We start from the raw sequence: 17,984 nt of genomic DNA, 5'->3' as shown, positions 1-17,984 counted from the left end.
CAAAGGCAATAAACCAAAATTAAATTAGAGTTTCGTCTTCGTCAATCCTACACCCAAAACAACGCGGGAAAACTAGTTACATTTAGTCAAGAATCGAAGAAAGAGTTTTCAAATGGTCCTATTTGCTAATGAGGGCCTCTCTTTGTTGACTTTTCGATTATTACGACAGAAACATTAAATCTCCGATAAATATGCGGTGCATATTGAAAGAATATGACACAGAGAACAGACGTCCATCTTTAGCATTCAACTTGTGTAAAATCTCTAACGGTTTCGAAGGTAGTTTGGATATCCAAACCAGGGGTGACATTGCGCATCTCGAAACGAAAGGTTTATTGTATGCAAGCTTGTACGAAAAAGTCGATTCGAAATGGTTCCACAATGTCACCCCAGGTGCGCTATTGTCGTCATGTTTTTTGTGGCTGAGTTCGACTGAACTGACAACAGTTATTCCTCTACCCAGTCAAACTAGTCCGGAACCGGTTCGGACTTCCAGCATGAATTCCAGCTCAAATGCATCAACCGATAGAGTCGGAATCGGTTGTTTTCTTTGAGCAAGATTCCATACTGAATCCATTCAGGATTTCGAACCGGTTCCGGAATGGATTAGACGGATAGTTAGGATAGGTTTGGTGTGGCGGCGCTAGTGTTTATCGTATATTCCCAGTTAAGCTGAGCCGGAAATGAACCGGAATTCTGGCTGGTTCCAGTTCCTATTCCGGCTCCAGTGACACAACCAATTCTAGTTAGAATCGGTTGTTGCATTGGAGCCGGAATACGAACTGGAACCAGCCAGAATTCCAGTTCATTTCCGGCTGAACTTTACTGGGTTAATTCAAATGTTTACACACGTTTTTTAAATATTTTTGTTCGATCATGGATGTCGGTTCTCTGTGAATATTTCTACTGGAATATTATGCAAAGAGCTCATGAGTAAACGTTGAAGCGAACGAGTTATTAAAGGAAAAGGAAGTACATAAAGAGAAGCTGTCCTTTGCAGAAAAGATGATTTGAAATGTTTGTCTAGAACCTTTTGTTCAAACTGCAAGAATTCCAGCAATGTACTGAAGAAATAATACATAAAACGAAAAATAAAAGTTGATGGGGTGTACAATCGTATGAAATATCGGGAAAAAGTTTAAGGTGCAATAAAATCTATGTCAGTTCATTGTGAATAATACTTCACAAAACACCTGCTATTTCATTTAATGTAAGAAGCTGCTATTTTGGGTGCAAAATCATCCCTACCATACATAATCAGCACAGCGATAAAAATCGGCGCAGCACACAGCTAACAACTAGAACAGAATGGACACCTTGTTAAACAATCAAATTCACCATGATGGAACCGTGGATAGGAGGGCTCTTCTTCCAGGATCATTACCCATCGTTGGTGATATTTGAGCAGACGCCCGGTAACTGCAGGAAAATGTCAAACTGCCGATAAAACATAATAGAAAAAGATTCGCTCTAATGAATGGTGCCATTAAAGAGTGAGACGGGCACACACACATATAACGAAATGCAATATGTAGATGGCGACGAATCTAGCGTTGTTTAGTTATGCCCCGAAAATAATAGGCTACCTTCTCGGATTGAATTACTGAACCAAAAAAAAACGAAAAGGCGTTAGGGTTGTTTTTTCTCCTTTTTTATCCTGACCGATCTATTTGAAACGGGTAACTTAGTCACACAATCACAGTCGGTGATGGTGGTGCCATTTATCATTTCCAAATAAATAAACATGAAATCAAATAATTTTATCTCTGGTTTCCTATGACCTTCTTTTCAATTGCGGAAAAATATGTAAAATATGAGATAGATGGATTATGTAATACATTATATTGACGATGGAAAACAATCAATGCTTCCCAAGTGGAATGAAGCTACACATTTGTTGATTGAAGAAGATACGATTACAAAAATGTGAACGTACGCAATTAACATTGCAAAAGTATGGGATGCTATCGAATAACAGCCACCCGTTGTCGTTACGTTGATTCTTGTATACTACTGTTAATCAATCATTGATTTTCTCATTCTCTGAAGAGTTTATATTATGCTGAATTCTTATTATTATTTTGCATTACTTAACATTCTGAAACGGTTTAAATCAGCTTGTTTTTTTATGAGCTTTGATAAAATTTTAATAGAGGAAACTTTCGAAACAAACAACAGATTTCAAATGGAAGCAATAGAAGCTTCATATGTGTAAAATCTCAGTAAAATATGTTTTTACCATCGCATTATTTTTCTTTTAGTGCATTTAGGTCCGATTTCATCAACCTTGCTTAACGCTTAAGCCAGGTTTAAAAGGTGGTGAACCTGGCTTAGGGCCGATTTCTTGGCAATTGTTCCGAATCGCGGCTTTTTCAAAAAGAGGGTTAATTTCTATTGGAAATGGTTCCAAATGGCCTATTTTATAACAAGCAATGAAAAAAATTCGGGGGGAAAGCTTTAAAGTAGTTTAAACTGGAAAAAAAAGTTATTCCCACTTACCTTTCTAACAGTGGCATTGCTCATGAGAAAGTGACGTTAAGGGTGAAGGTAGTGCGATGGGGCTTTGCCGCATAGTCGAGTCCAAGGATTCGAAGCGGCGCAAAGCCGCTGAGAAACCGACGGACGAGGTGGTTTTGATCTTGCTACCGAAGGGTGCAATCAAACCTGTAATCCACTCGTTTGCCCGGTATACTCAAACATAGGGGCTATCCCTAGTTTAAGTCCGACTGAGCGGCAGCGAAGTCGGACAGCATGGCAAAAAGCGATGTGGCGTAGCCACATTAGGCATTAACAATGTTTTATTTAGTAACAATATGATAGTATTTATTTACAAAAATAAAATGTCAGTGCCGAATGTAGCCACATCGCTTCATTCAAGTGCTGTCCGACTTCGCTGCCGCTCAGTCGGACTTAAACTAGGGATAGCCCCTATGTTTGAGTATACCGGGCAAACGAGTGGATTACAGGTTTGATTGCACCCTTCGGTAGCAAGATCAAAACCACCTCGTCCGTCGGTTTCTCAGCGGCTTTGCGCCGCTTCGAATCCTTGAACTCAACTATGCGGCAAAGCCGAATCACACTACCTTCACCCTTAACGTCATTTTCTCATGCACAATGCCATTGTTAGTAAAGTAAGTGGGAACAACTTATTTTTCCAGTTTAAACTACTTTAAAGCTTTCCCCCCGAATTTTTTTCATTGCTTGTTATAAAATAGACTATTTAGAACCATTTCCAAAAGAAATTAATCCTCTTTTCGAAAAAGCCGCGATTCGAAACAATTACCGATTTCTTCACCCTCGCTTAGCGCTTAAGCCAGGTTTAAACGTACTGGTGAACCTGGTTTAAAAATTAAGCGAGGGTGAAGAAATCGGCCCATAATTTCTAGTTTTTTTTTCAATATTGCTGTAGGGTTATTCAAAGAACCAATTTTGATCAAAATATGTTTCCCGTGCAGTGCTAGAACCCTGTGAAACCATACAGAAATCAATTCGACATTCTTGAAAACTCAATCGGCCTATTCCTGAGTTGATTCCTAGTCCCACCAGGAGTACTTATTCCAAATTTGAAGTAAAACGGGCAAGTCTAGCTACCGGACCAACGCGTTGCCACTAAATATAGTTTCTTCACCTTCGCGCCAAATTTGCTCCTCCTGGTTCCAAGAATATGGGCTAAGGCTTCACTGCCAAACCAGCTTTCCATCCCACCACAGTTTATATAGGGCGCTTGCACAGCGCATATGTATTGGTGAGTCGTTGGGCAGGCAAAAGTGACAGCTGCATAGAATGGATACGGATCGGCAAGTGTAAGTTGTTTTAAAAGAAATTATTGATATTATTTAAAATAGAAATTTTGTTTTGCTTTATATCAATTACAAATAAATATCTCTGTTTAATGTATAACTTGTTTACCTCCAGCGTTAAAGCCCGGTATGCGGACAAAATCAAAAAATATTGCCAAGGTTATGATCCATACCAGTGGAAACAAAACGAATTTTCGAAAAGTTTCTTGCCGAAAAACGTTTCTTATTATGATGTTGTGGAATATTTAATAGATCGGGAGAGTTCCTATACACGAGAAAGTTTTAAGGCTTTTAAAAGTTTAGATGCATACAAAAATTTTAAGGCTGGATGGATCCAGTTCCTAGGATCTAAGAGCTTTGAATCTGGATTCCATATTGTTTTCGCTAGGGTAAATTCGTGCGCTTTTCCATACTCTAACATGAAATAGAAATTTCTTTACTTTTATAGGTAAAACACTCTCAGAAATTGAACCTGAAGCCTACTTCTTGCTGGGTATCAGTGCATTCTACCGGAACAATCCAAACCGCACATTGCGATTGCATGGCGGGATTGGGCGAAGCATGCTCGCACGTAGGAGCTGTGCTATTTGCATTAGAATGCTGGTCCCGTGAAGAAGTAGATGATAATGAGCCATCATGTACCGATATTCTTAATCAATGGCTGGCCCCACCGAAGAAGGCAGTTGATTATGCTGAAATTAAGGATATATTTAACCAAAAAGAACCACATACTTCCAGGTATGATTTTCATGTACCTGAATGTACTACGGAAGATTTAAACAATTTTGTAAAAAAATTGATCAATGATGGAGAAAACCCATCTATGGGCCAACTTATTGCACAATCGAAAAAGCATTCGAATTTCAACTCTAAATCGACATGGAGCGAGCTCCATCTTGATCCATATTTGCTTGAGCACTTTTTTTGTCAATTTTTTTATCCCAACCTGGTTGGAAAATCACTCAGCGAGCTTCATCAAATAAGTGCATCAAAATTATGCGAACTGCGTTACTCGAAATCATTGGTTGAACAAATAGCCGTAATAACCATTTCTCAAAGTTCCAGTTGGTATTGGGAGAAGTTTCGAGCTGGAAGAATCACAGCATCTGTATTCAAAGCAGCTACAAGGACCCCAATTGAGAATCCTTCTCTGTCACTACTAAGAAGAATCTGCTACCCTGAGAAATGCAAGTTTTCCACAACCGCCACGAGATTTGGATGCAATCACGAGAAAGATGCGTTAGAGGCATATGAATTAAAGATTGCTGGTAAACATAAAAATTTCCGAGCGAAAGAAAGTGGTTTGCACTTGGATGGAGAAAAACCCTTTTTCGGAGCTTCACCGGATGCAATTACAGAATGCGATTGCTGCGGCAAAGGGGTAGTGGAAATTAAATGTCCATACTGCTTGCGAAATGGAAATACAATTAAGCAGTAAGCTGACAAAAAAGGCAGTCCTCTTAAATCAACGGATACAGGATTTCTAATGGACCCCAATCATCAATATTTCTATCAAGTACAGATGCAGATGCATGTACTTGATACAATTTTTTGTGATTTCGTTGTGTGGACATGCAAGGATGTGTTAGTATTAAGAGTGCACCGTGACGATATATTTTTGAAGAAAGAGCTGTTGAAAGCAGAAAGTTTTTTTCAAGATGGTTGTTATGCCTGAGCTTTTGAGTCAGTACTACACAGGGGGTTAGAAGATCGAACGTCAAAACTTGTAAGCAACGAGAGAACAATAAAACTAAATATAAACGAATTTTTTTATTTAACAAATGTCACAGAAAACCGGCATCTATTTATGTATTTATATATAAAAATTAATCTTCAAGGACCACCGAAGGACACAGGTTAACTAGACTACAACATGCTGTAACAATTTGATACATGAAAGGCGTTTCACAAAAATTTGTAGTTTTTTTTACAGTACTTATCGGAAATTTGTTCTTATATAATATTTTATATTTATTACGCAATTGCGCAATGACTCGCTCAACGTGAATTCTCACATTTGCTAGCTTTCGCGTTCTTTCTATATCAAGCGGGTGCAGCTGGTCCTGGCCAACTGTAAAAGCAGGTAAAAGCAATTCAACTCCAGTATTTTCGAAAGCATTTTTTATCAAGAAGCCTCTATCAGCCATTATATAATCACCTCTTTTCATTTTACCTATCAATCCAGATTTCTCAGTTATAAATTTATCGCTTGCTCGACCACCAAATGCATTTGATATAAAAATAATTGTCCCGTTAGGAGCAATTCTGATTAAATATTTAGCTGTGTGAGAATGTTTATAATTGGACCACATTTGTGCTGCTTACAACGTCTCACTAGGTTTTTCGGTAAGTATTTCGAAACAATCGATGATAACTTGAGACTTTGTTACCAAAATGCCTTTGGAAGCTCACTGGCATCGAGCTCTGCACCGCTTCACGAGGTGGCCAACTAACGAGACCCTTAAGCCTTTGAAACATCACATATATGCATTTATGATAGTACCTTGATACTGTACTAATGTGCTCTCCACTCATGTACGCTATTAAAGTTAAATCTATATCCAACCGAAGTTTAGCCAATGTGAAGAGAAGTATCTGAAATTTCGTGCTTCCTAATGAAGCATTAGGTACAGGCAAATGAGGTTCCAAGAACTCATACAAAGACTTGAAAACACTGTAGTTGAGAGCGGTAAAATATCTGCACTTGTCATCGTTTTGCCCAAAATCGTCTAGACTTGTACAGAGAAACGGTTGGTGCTTGTCCTTCATAACTACCATTTTACGTTCCAACGTTTTCACCTCATCCTCGAGTTCCGCAACTCTATCGATAGGCACTGTGGACACATCTTGATCCGGAATCGTGACCAGAGCCATACAGTTGGTCTTCGCGTTCTCGTTTCGTCTGGTAGCACGTTCAAATCTTTTGGAAGCAGCTGGTGTCATTCGATTTACATACCCCAATTTCTGATTAGGTACCCAATCAGCACTCAGTTCCTCCATGAGATCAGCACTACGCCCTAGTTGGAAAAAAGTGGCACATTAACACAAACATTAAACTGAAAAAAGCTGTATTTACTTGAAATGAAATGCTGTGAGCATACAACCGTAGATGGCCATTTTTCCGGTACCAAATCGGACCGTTTTATTGCATTCAGCCACGCTATCTGCCGTTTTCGGGACAACTCCTTCCTCTTAGCGGAACGCTTATCCACCCGGGGAAAGCGGAACCAATTTTCCCCATCACGATCTCCACGTTTACTGCATCCAACAACTGCACACGTTCTAGGCACTGATTTACATGTCAAAAATACAAAATAACATTTTTCACATATTGACAACAATTCAAAGTATACTTACTGATAATTATTAATGTTTAATTGATGGAAATATTAAGGAAAAATATATATTTGCTTTTAAATCTACTATTGCGGCATCGAAACTGCTAATGACAACATGCAATGTGTGCCCAACAGATGCTTTGAATGTGTGTGTAGCAAGAGCCCTATAGAGTTTATCTAAGCAACCCAGATGGCAAACTGGTCCTCAGAAATGCGGCGGTTCAGTACTGGGACTGGATCTCATCAGATTTGAAGAAATATCGATCAACTAACAAATGTTACAATAAGACAGCTCACTGCCAGTACGAATTACATGCGGCGTTTCCCGTTGAACTTGCTGGGTACCCTCTAAGAACGGTTGGTTTCAAAATCGTCCAATGAAGGACGTCCGTTGAACCAACGTTGGACGACGTCCAAATAACCATGCAACAGACGTCTGTCGTTGACACGTGTTGAACGTTTTGATGCAATTTGTTGGGTTCCTCATAGGGAAAATTCATAAACAATCACCGCGTCCTGGTCGCAGAAACTTTGCAGAAGTATGGAAAAGCAAAATTAAGCACAGTGGGGTTCCTATTGACAGTCTGTGCGCCTCTTACAAGAATTCTAGCTCAAATGCCATAATCAATTCTAGCAGAAACGATGAAACTAACCGTTTGTGCTTGTCCAGTCACCACGCCCCCAGTTACTAGATACTCTAGCAGAGATCGTTCTGCATTGTTTCTGTCAATCGTTGGTGTAGCAGCCTTGCCAGATTTTTGCGCGTGCTATCGGGGCAGTCAAACTAGGGCGAAATAGATTACGCTCGCACCTCCACGAAAAATTCTATCAGAAACCGCCAAAATTCTGATAGGAACCCTCCAAATCCTTCGAATAGTAATCACAGAAATCGAGTAAAAAGTTTAACAAAAATCTGGCAACAATCGAACAAGAACCCGGATCGATCAATCCTGGCAGTTTTTTGGTTAAAACCAACCAGTACAGGTTAGATTCACCGTGTTTATCGTAATCGGTTGCATTTGAGCTAATTTCTGGCCACAATTATGGCATATGCGCACAGAATGCGGACTGAAGTATACAAGAAGTCTACTAAATCGCGGTATCTGGTCGCTGACAGAATATCACCAGAAGATGAGTAGGACAAAGTTTCTTCTAGCAGAAAATGTTACGGGATCGGAAAGGGGAAAGCCATAGCCGTAGATGGATGTTAGCGACCTTCACTTAAGCGCCAGGCAGGCTTTTACTTCGGCCGTGAAAGGGCCTGTTTTATGAATAATTCTGAAATTCCCGTGCCCGACTGGGACTCCTCAGGGCGGGTTTCAATCCACTAAGCCAAACTAATTCGCGACCCCCGAAACACTACAACCTGCGACCGAACTGTCTTACCAATACAGTCAAACTGTGGTACAATCCAACAAGGATAGGAAAGTGTCCTTTGTGGGTTTTCTTCCCCAAAGCCCTATACTACGTGAGCCGAAAAACCGAAAACTTGACTCAACTGTGACTCGTCGTTCAACCCAAAGGTCCTCATATCAGTATTCAGAACTATACACAATTTTCTATTTCTATTCATCGGATATTGATTTCTTATAGGCTATGGTTAGTAGGTTATCCTAGCTTACTTGAGCTCACAATAATCTTCATGTTCCGGAAACATCCCACGTAGTCCCGACAATGTCCAGCATGCTTTAATTGGGATCCCAATTGTTGACTTACCACGTCCCTAGTAACAATTAAGGTTTTATGGTACTCTTGAAGCTTTCCTTAAAACTTAGATTGCACTTGTAGTTTGCTATAAAACTAGAAATGCTACTTGGGGTGTCTGTGGATTTTTATGGCAACCCGGGAACGTGTATCGATACAGACCAACTAGTGATGACTGGCAAAAGTGCTCTCTTGTAAAACGGTGTACTCGTTCTCGGTATAACTAAAGACGCTGAATCCCTCTGGATAAAGACTCGACACGTCAATCGTTTGTTTACCATTTATCTATCAGTGTCATTCCAATCGAACACGAGACCTGTCAATGGCCCTCGTTCCAGAAGGATTCGAAGCGATTTTCTTCGGATTGAGGACTTCTGACAGGTCTCGTGCTCGACTGGAATGACATTTACAGATAAATAATAAGAATAAGATTGAGATGGCGAGTCTTTATCCAGAGGTATTCAGCGTCTTTAGGTGTAACGAAACCCATTCACTCGTAGCAGTGCAAGTGACGCTAGAAATTGCAGTGTGACTATCTGGATGTCGCCACGGGTTTATCATCACCGGTGCGCGTCTGAACTGATGCGTTAGCGCCGAAAAACGATGTTCTAGCGGGGTGAGTTTTTTTGCAGCGGGTTGTTTTTTCCGTCGCTGGCTCCTGTCCTCAGAGTGGACCTTCGTTTGAAAGTGAACAAGTTCTTGTGATTATTTCAATCGAGCTAAATGGTTTTCGAATTACTTGGAAATATAAAATTGCCACCATGCGCTCGATGAGACAATTGGCTGTAGTTTAGCGTTTTTCCGCTTAGATAATCGTTATCTGAATCCAGGTATTACTGCCTTCCTATTCGCACTGTATTTGTACAATTAATTTTGCAACGTTATTGTATTCTGTCGGTCCATCGACACATGGGTACCGATTAGGTCCTAGCTTCCTTTCGAGGTGTGTCCTGCCCGGTCAAACCATTCGGAATTTGATTCGGAATCCTGAATAGAGTCAGCATGGATTCCAAATCAAATGCAACAACCGATTCTGAGTCGGAGTCGGTTGTTGCATTTGATTTGGAATCCATAATGACTCCATTAAGAAATCCGAACCGGTTCCGGAATGAGTTTAACTGGGTGACTGGTGGTTGAACTATGAGCAGGGTGACCAGTAGAGCTTCCATTTCCCGACGGTTTTCAGCTTCCCGGGATTCGGGAAATAAATATGAAATTTCCCGGGAATATGGAAAAAATAAAAAAGCGGATCATTTTCTTGAAAACAAAAGGTTAAATTGATAAGTTTTCATACCCGTTTGATTGCTTGTATATCTGTCTTAAAAGCAGTTGTCAGAAGATGCCGATTGGGTGGAGTACACATCACTGAATCATTTGATAACTCGTCACTCAGTTTGCATAACATTAGCTTCTTTTAAAGATTTTTCTTGGATATATGTACAACTTAAATTTGGTGATTAGGACTATAACTGGGACGATATACTAAACGCAGCTACTGGAGCAACTGTCCAAAATTGGAATGAGTATCAGAACATTTCGGTGGAATGTTAACTTAATGCAAAGCACCTTTTTTAATAATCTTGAATGAAATGATTGAGCTGCTTCAGGGTAGTGTGCAATTATTTTCGATCAAATTTGAAAACATAATAAATGAAATCCATTTCCGTCACATTAGGATCAGCATCATTGCGAATTAAGTATGAATTAAAATCAAGCAGATAATGGACGAAATGTGCAGCGATGGGTGAAGTCTACCATCGATTTCCTGTTACGAGTGAGTATCTGTCAGAATCTGAATTTCTTGATCTTAAGGTCCTTCAAAAATCCAGCGTGCGTCTTTGAAAGCGACTTTCAAAGAGTTTGAATGCGAATGATATGACATGCCATGACAAATACAGCATTTTGTATTACTTTTTATACATCCAAAAATTTAAATATCCGGGCATGCTAAATTCACGATAAAGCAGATATTACAGTTCCGGTAAAACAAATTATACGAAGTATGCATTCGATGAACCGACCAAATATTTCTGTAGATGCTCTAAAAACATTTCTTATTTTAAAAGCGTTTGAGTTAAGCACAATACCTCTATAAACAATTTTTAAAACAAACAGTGATTGATTTTTTAAGAAAGTAACACTATTTCCATAGCTAATTTGTGTTTACAGGCCCTTTCATTTAAGATCTAACTATTAAAATGAACTGTTAAAAGAACTGTTGAAAAATCTGATCAATCGGCTCATCGATTGCAGAGATATCTTGCGCTCCGCTAACGCTACTGTAACGAAATGCTTCGGAACAACAGCCGGCAAATTCATCCATTTTTGCATGAAAATACGCACATTCTTTAGCAGTGACTTGAGCAAGACTATATACTTGAAAAAAAAATCCCAAAAAAATATCTGCGAGCTTAAGCTATATATTCCATTGATCTGAAAATCAGTTCAAAAAGCATAATTTGCAATCACTACGCACCCCAAATGTTTACCGGTCAAAATATTTCCTACAGAATTTCATTTGCAGAACCTAATCCTTTTGGAATAAATTAAAAATCTTTTTCCCGGGATTCCCGAATCCCGGGAATGAGAAAACATAATTTCCCGGGAATCGGGAATCCCGGGAAATCCAACAATCCCGGGATTCTCGGGAAATAAATTCCCGGGATGGATGCTCTAGTGGCCAGACCTACCGATTTATCGGTAGTCCTTCCGATTTTGGTCTTCGCTACCGATTCACAGACGACGAAGGCAAAACTACCGATATTTTCTTATCACTACCGAAACCTACCGATTTTTTTTTGATTTTGGACATATCCTACTCAACATTCATTTTTGAGTTGGATTTGGTATGAGATCTGTGTTTTCAGTATTTTACAATTCTATGTCAACACTACGTTTTTGGGACAACAACCCGGCCTACCGATAATTAACGATAAACTTTAAGTGACTTTACCGATACTAAGGAATTCTATCTGGCCACCCTGACCATGAGCGCGAGTCGAGCCAACCCTCTAAGAATGGTTGGTTTCAAAATCGTCCAATGACGGACGTTCGTTGGACCAACGTTCAAATAACTGTTCAACGAACGTCCATCGTTGGACCCGTGTTGAACGATTTTGAAACAAATTTTTGGACGTCTCAGTGGGAAGTTTATTAGCTTAAATAGCTTTGAGAACAGACATCCATGATCGAACAAAAATATTTAAAAACGTGTGTAAACATTTGAATTTATATACGATAAACACTAGCGCCGCCACACCAACCTATCCCAACTATTCATCAAATCCATACCGGAACCGGTTCGAAATCCTGAATGGATTCAGTATGGAATCTTGAAGAAAATCGATTCCGACTCCTGGTTTGGATATCCCAACTACCTTCGAAACCGTTAGAGATTTTACACAAGTTGAATGCTGAAGATGGACGTCTGTTCTCTGTGATACAGTAATATGCAGTAACGAAGTTAAAACAGGAAGGCGTCGAAGGGACAGTCCAGTGCATTGTACGTGTGTAGTACATATTATATACAAATCATATTCACGAATGTGTTTGCCTCTTTTGTCCTCAAACCAATTGATCAGCTATGTTGAAGCCTATACAATTTCACGCAAGTTTCTCGCTTATTATGTATCGATATTTCACTTATAAAAAAAGATATAATAAATTTTCCGTATTATATACACATGACAAAACACTATCGTAAACGTTTTTGTGGAGTACATTTGTACCCCTGACAAACTTTAAGCGGGCACTGTTAGGTTGGTCAAGTGAAACAAATAGGTTCCACCTGCTTTAATGGAAGTTTAATAATCAAATTGATTTATGATAAAGTTTGCCTGCAGTTAAAATAATACGTAACGGAATAACAGAGATGGTAAATAGCTTTGGGGTACAAATGTACCCCACAAAACCGTTCTAGGGTTAAAAACTGGGATGGAAGACATTTATCGTAGGTCTACTCGTTCTTGTAGAAGGGGAATTAAATGAATAAATAAACTAAGCTTTCAACACAACTTTCAAACAGCAACTACACAATGGCGGAGAAAAAAGTTATAACCTCGTGCACGTCATTTCGGGATTTAACATTCAATTGGAAACGTCAGCCTTTTTTCATGCAGCCTTCCTGGGGCGCAGGGTTCTGAGGGAGTAGTTTTGCTGGTCTGACCACACCTGGTCAAGTCTGTTTCGGAATTGGTTCGTAATCCTGCCCTCTTGGAGTAAACTCTGGCAGCCGGCAGAAATGCGTCAGTATTCCGTCAGTTTCCAAAATAGGGCTGCCAGAGCTGAGCTATACACTTACCAGCAGATTTGCTACAGTTACCTTCTTATTCTCGTTTGTTTGAATTTTGCCATGGTTTAGGTTTTAAAGGTTTCAAAGATAGAGTACCGTTTATGTACCGTATGCTTAAATTATATTCTGATTGCTTTCTTTTCTATTTCAGAATTTAGTGTCATACCCGTTCAGGTTGTGCTCTAAACAGTCGTGACGACTAATAGTACTCCACCAAAATATACAAATAATATTTGTATTGGAGCTAATTTATTTTACCTCCTTTTATTTATTTTTTTTTCATTTAACGATTTTGAAAGCAACCGTTCTTAGGGGGATTGGAACTCGAATAAACTTCCCCAGTTAAAACCATTCAAAAATCGGTTTGGAATTCTGATTAGTTTCCGCCTTAATTTCTACTCAAATAACATAAACCGATTTCGAATCGGAATCGGTTGTCATTGGAGATGGCATTGCGGCAAAAACCAAGCTGGACTCCGGTTCGCTTTTACCATTCGGAAATCGATTTGGAATCCTACATGGGTTATGCATAGATATGACCTCAAATGTAATCCAGTCACCGCATCACAGTTGCATAAGTGTCGCCAGGCAGGACAAAACCCAAAATTTTATTTTGGGTTTTACACTGAAAGATTTTTTCTGTGATTGTAAGCATGTTGAATAGTTTTCTCAAAAAACTAAGTCTAAAGGACAAAAGCTCGATTTTCTGCAGGTGAAATAGATGATGAATTCCAAAAATCTGCATTCAAACTACTAATATTTAAATGAATATATTTTTTTTAATTGTGGTATTCCGATTCTATAGGTTGATGCATTTGAGCTGGAATTCATGCTGGAAGTCCGAACCGGTTCCGGACTAGTTTGACTGGGTAGAGGAATAACCGCTGTCAATTCTGTCCAACTCAGCCACAAAAAAACATGACGACAGCAGCACACCTGGTTTGGATATCCCAACTACCTTCGAAACCGTTAGAGATTTTACACAAGTTGAATGCTGAAGATGGACGTCTGTTCTCTGTGGTATTACGTTGCGTTTGAGCAAATTTTCTGCCAGGATTCTCGCATAAAGCACGCAAAACGCTGAACAGTTCAAAAGTTTATTTGATGTTATTTTTTTATTTTTATAAATTACATTACGAGGGCGAGATAGATCTCCATAGGTCCTAGCCCTGTCAAAACTGACAAAGCAACAAAAAAAAAAAATACATTATGAACCCTATTAATTCTAGTTTTACATAAATCCGATCTTTCAATAATTAATTTACCCCTGTATCGGAGGACATCTGTTTGCGAAATAAAATAACCTATAGTTAAACTCATAACATTAGGCATTATGTATGTATCATGTTGATTTCTCTCGGCACCACAGCGATTGATAAGCTAATTGTCGCTAGCTATGACTGGTTTGAATCAACTAAATTCACAAAAAAATAAAACCTTCATATCATCAGTTCACACCAGGAGAGGGACATATTATCATCATTTTTTCTAGTTCATCAAAATAAAACACTAACAGTGAACGGTGCTATCCGATAGCTTCTCCAAGGCGCGCCCAATCGATAGGGTACCCCACGTGGCTAGCAGCGCAGTAAAGAAAAACAAAACTAATTTGATCGTGCGATGACATAAAATAGACTTCCTCTGGTAGGGCCGGATGATGGTTCGGCGTCCGGTACTAAACCAACCAACCAACATGGCAAACACAGCGATAGAACCAGCTTTTCCGTTCGATTATCCGCCCATAGCGTCGGTTATTGGTTACACCTTATCCTGCTGCGAAGAAAGATACGAATTCTATATTTTCCGCTTGGCTTTTCTTCTTCGTCCAATAGCGTCCGCTGTGACCGCATCCCCGTAATTAAATTAATACCAACGACGGACGGACGAAACACTAACGTGGTACTATATCATGAAGATTAGATGGTAGCATTTTTCTTCAACTTCAATTTAGCTAATCACTGGTCTTAATATGAGTGCATCGCTCAAGTAGATAAATTTCCATACTAATTTTATCCATTTAATCTATTCCAGGGCAATGCTGGTCTCGAGTATTTGATGACACTTGGATATACCTTGGTGCTGGTAACGGTTGGAATTATGATTTGGGCGTCACTGGCCGAAGCTCGAGAGATTGATGTGTCTCAGCATCCACCGTGTTTCTTCAATGCACTCTGCAGTTGTTCGAAAAGTGCGCCAGACCTTGGTGTGGTAGACTGTCGGAATGTACACTTCCCGGCAATACCGAAAGTGATCAACAGTTCGAAACTGTTCATGCTGCGTATGGAGAATACCGGTCTCCGTGAAATAGACCCTTACTTCTTCCAGGCTACCGGTTTGTACAAGCTACACATTTCGAGAAATCCTATCGCCAAAATCCACGATGAAACATTCTACGGTTTGGAACGGTCACTTTGGGAGCTGACACTCGAAGACAGCCATCTAGTGGAGGTTCCGTCCAGAGCTATACGGGATCTGAAGAAACTGCGCTTCCTCAATTTGCGAGGAAACGACATTACTGCCATTGAGACCGGTGCTTTTCGGGGGTTGGAGAAATCTCTACAAACGCTTATTCTCGCGGATAACTCAATATCTCTAGTGTTACCTGGCAGTGTCAGTGGTTTACCAAATTTGGATAGCATTGACCTTAGCGGGAATAACCTCGCCCACATAGATCCTACTGCGTTCAAGGACGGTCTTGGTAAATTATCGAAAGTGTTTCTTGGCAATAACCTGCTGAGTCATATACCATACGGAGCGTTGCAACCACTGCGCCTGCTACGTGTTCTAGATCTTTCGCACAACCTTATTCGAACGATGAGCCCCGACGAAGCTGACGCCAAAATAAGCTTCAAACTGACACTGGACGTGCTACAGTTGCAGTACAACTCGATCGAACAAATCCCGTCTATATCCTTCAGTTTCTTTGACACGATAAACTCCACTTTTCTGGATGGCAACCCAATCAACCACATTGAAGATAACGCATTTCGTCAAGCAAAAATACGGGAGTTGTACATTCGAAATTGTGGGTTGGATTTTATCTCACCCGAAGCCTTCTCCGGTTTGGAAAGCTCGCTTCAAGTTCTTGATCTGACCGGAAATAACTTGACTCACTTGGCCGACAATTTGTTTCAAGGTTTCGACAATTTGAGGTAAGATATTTAGTACTTGGCATAACAAATCCTACAATATTGCTTCATCCTGTACAGATTCCTCAGCATCAAGGATAACCTAATAAAGCAGCTTGACCAACGGAACGCTTCCCCGTTTGCCGGCGTTAATCTCTTTCGACTTGACACGACCGGAAACCAAAACAAACCCTTCACGCTGAAGCAACTGTCGGTGATGAAGAACTTGCGCTCTGTAGCCATATCGCATCTCCCAACCGTTTCTCTCAGTCCGGAAGATTTCGCTGGTTTTAGTCCGGATCTCGAAGAGCTGAAAATAACCCGCGCTGGTGTTCAATCTATCAAAAATCATGCTTTCACAAATCTTCACGGCATGAAACGCCTTGATCTGAGCGAAAACCGCATCGGTAGTATAGAGCCGATGGCCTTCGCCGAGATTGGGCATTCGTTGTGTTCGCTAAGGATGTCTCACGGTTTGGGTGCACAAATGGCACAGCTACCGCAGGAAGCGTTTCGACAGCTGGTGGCATTGGAAGCCTTGGATCTAAGCAATAACAAATTAAGAACTCTTAGCGACAGTAGTTTTCACTTTATGAAAAATATTGTGAGCTTGGAACTGCACGACAATCAGATCGAAAGTTTGCCGAAAGGAATCTTCCAATCCGATATCCATCGGAAGCTAGCCGTAGTTTCGTTGAGGTACAACAGTTTGAAACAGTTGCAAACGCATTCGTTTGTGGATTTGGAAGAGCTGGATTCTATCTATCTGGATGATAACCGGATAGAAACTATCGAGCGGCGAGCTTTCATGAACTTGGATAGTTTGAAGCTTCTCAATCTCCGGGGGAACAAGCTGAGCAAGATTTCGACGGAGGCATTTCAGGTGAGTGAACAAATTATATCTTGTACATAAGGGAAAAAAAATTAGATGCGGCAAAAGCGTTTTACCGTCGTGGTTCGCTGTCCAATCTTCTGTCCAACTAACGAATTTGATCCGCTAATTGAACCTACTGACAGATATCAAAAACTCTCCATAAAAGACGGTAATAGTCTAAATGCATCTATTCACATCTCTAAATATTGTCGAATTAATTGTCAAGTAAATTTGACATTAGATTTTGACATTTGGATGCTTTTTAGTTGGACAATGGTCCAATTAGCGAACGGCAAATTGAAAAGTGACCAATCAGCGAATCACGACTGTATTTAGATTGAATTCTTAAAATCATACTGACACTGGAGCCGGAATACAGTCGTGATTCGCTGGTTGGACACTTGTTAACTGAACCGCTTTTTAGTTGGACCTCCGCTAGTTGGACCATTGTCCAACTAAAAAGCATCTGAATGTCAAAATCTTATATCAAATTTACTTTGGCAATCAATCTGACAATTATTAGAGATGTGAACAGATGGAATTACACTACTAACGTCTCCTTTGGAGAGTTTTTGACAGAGGTGTGGCCCAACCAGCGAATCACGACTGTACCCAGTCAAACCATTCGGAATTTGATTCGGAATATTCGGAATCCAAATCAAATGCAACAACCGATTCTGAGTCGGAATCGGTTGTTGTATTCGATTTGGAATCCATAAAGACTCCATTCAGAAATCCGAACCGGTTCCGGAATGAGTTTAACTGGGTACTAGCGAGAACCAGCCACCCTCTAAGAACGGTTGGTTTCAAAATCGTCCAATGAAGGACGTTCGTTGGACCAATTTAGAC

The 17,984-nt window shown here is 40.0% G+C and overlaps 1 protein-coding gene across 1 annotated transcript in view; it reads left to right on the top strand.

The window, feature by feature from the left end:
• Window positions 1–17,984, top strand: part of LOC131683655 (chaoptin) — a 179,286-nt gene that overhangs the window by 142,316 nt on the left and 18,986 nt on the right. The window contains exons 2-3 of the mRNA XM_058965820.1: window positions 15,165–16,285; window positions 16,343–17,144. Coding sequence (XP_058821803.1) covers window positions 15,165–16,285; window positions 16,343–17,144 — 1,923 coding nt within the window. The remainder of the gene's footprint in view (window positions 1–15,164; window positions 16,286–16,342; window positions 17,145–17,984) is intronic.

Source organism: Topomyia yanbarensis, chromosome 1 (assembly GCF_030247195.1).
Source record: "Topomyia yanbarensis strain Yona2022 chromosome 1, ASM3024719v1, whole genome shotgun sequence".
NCBI classification, from domain to species: Eukaryota; Metazoa; Arthropoda; class Insecta; order Diptera; family Culicidae; genus Topomyia; species Topomyia yanbarensis.
The sequence above is the reverse complement of the archived record's forward strand: the minus strand, read 5'-3'. Positions and strand labels throughout refer to the sequence as shown.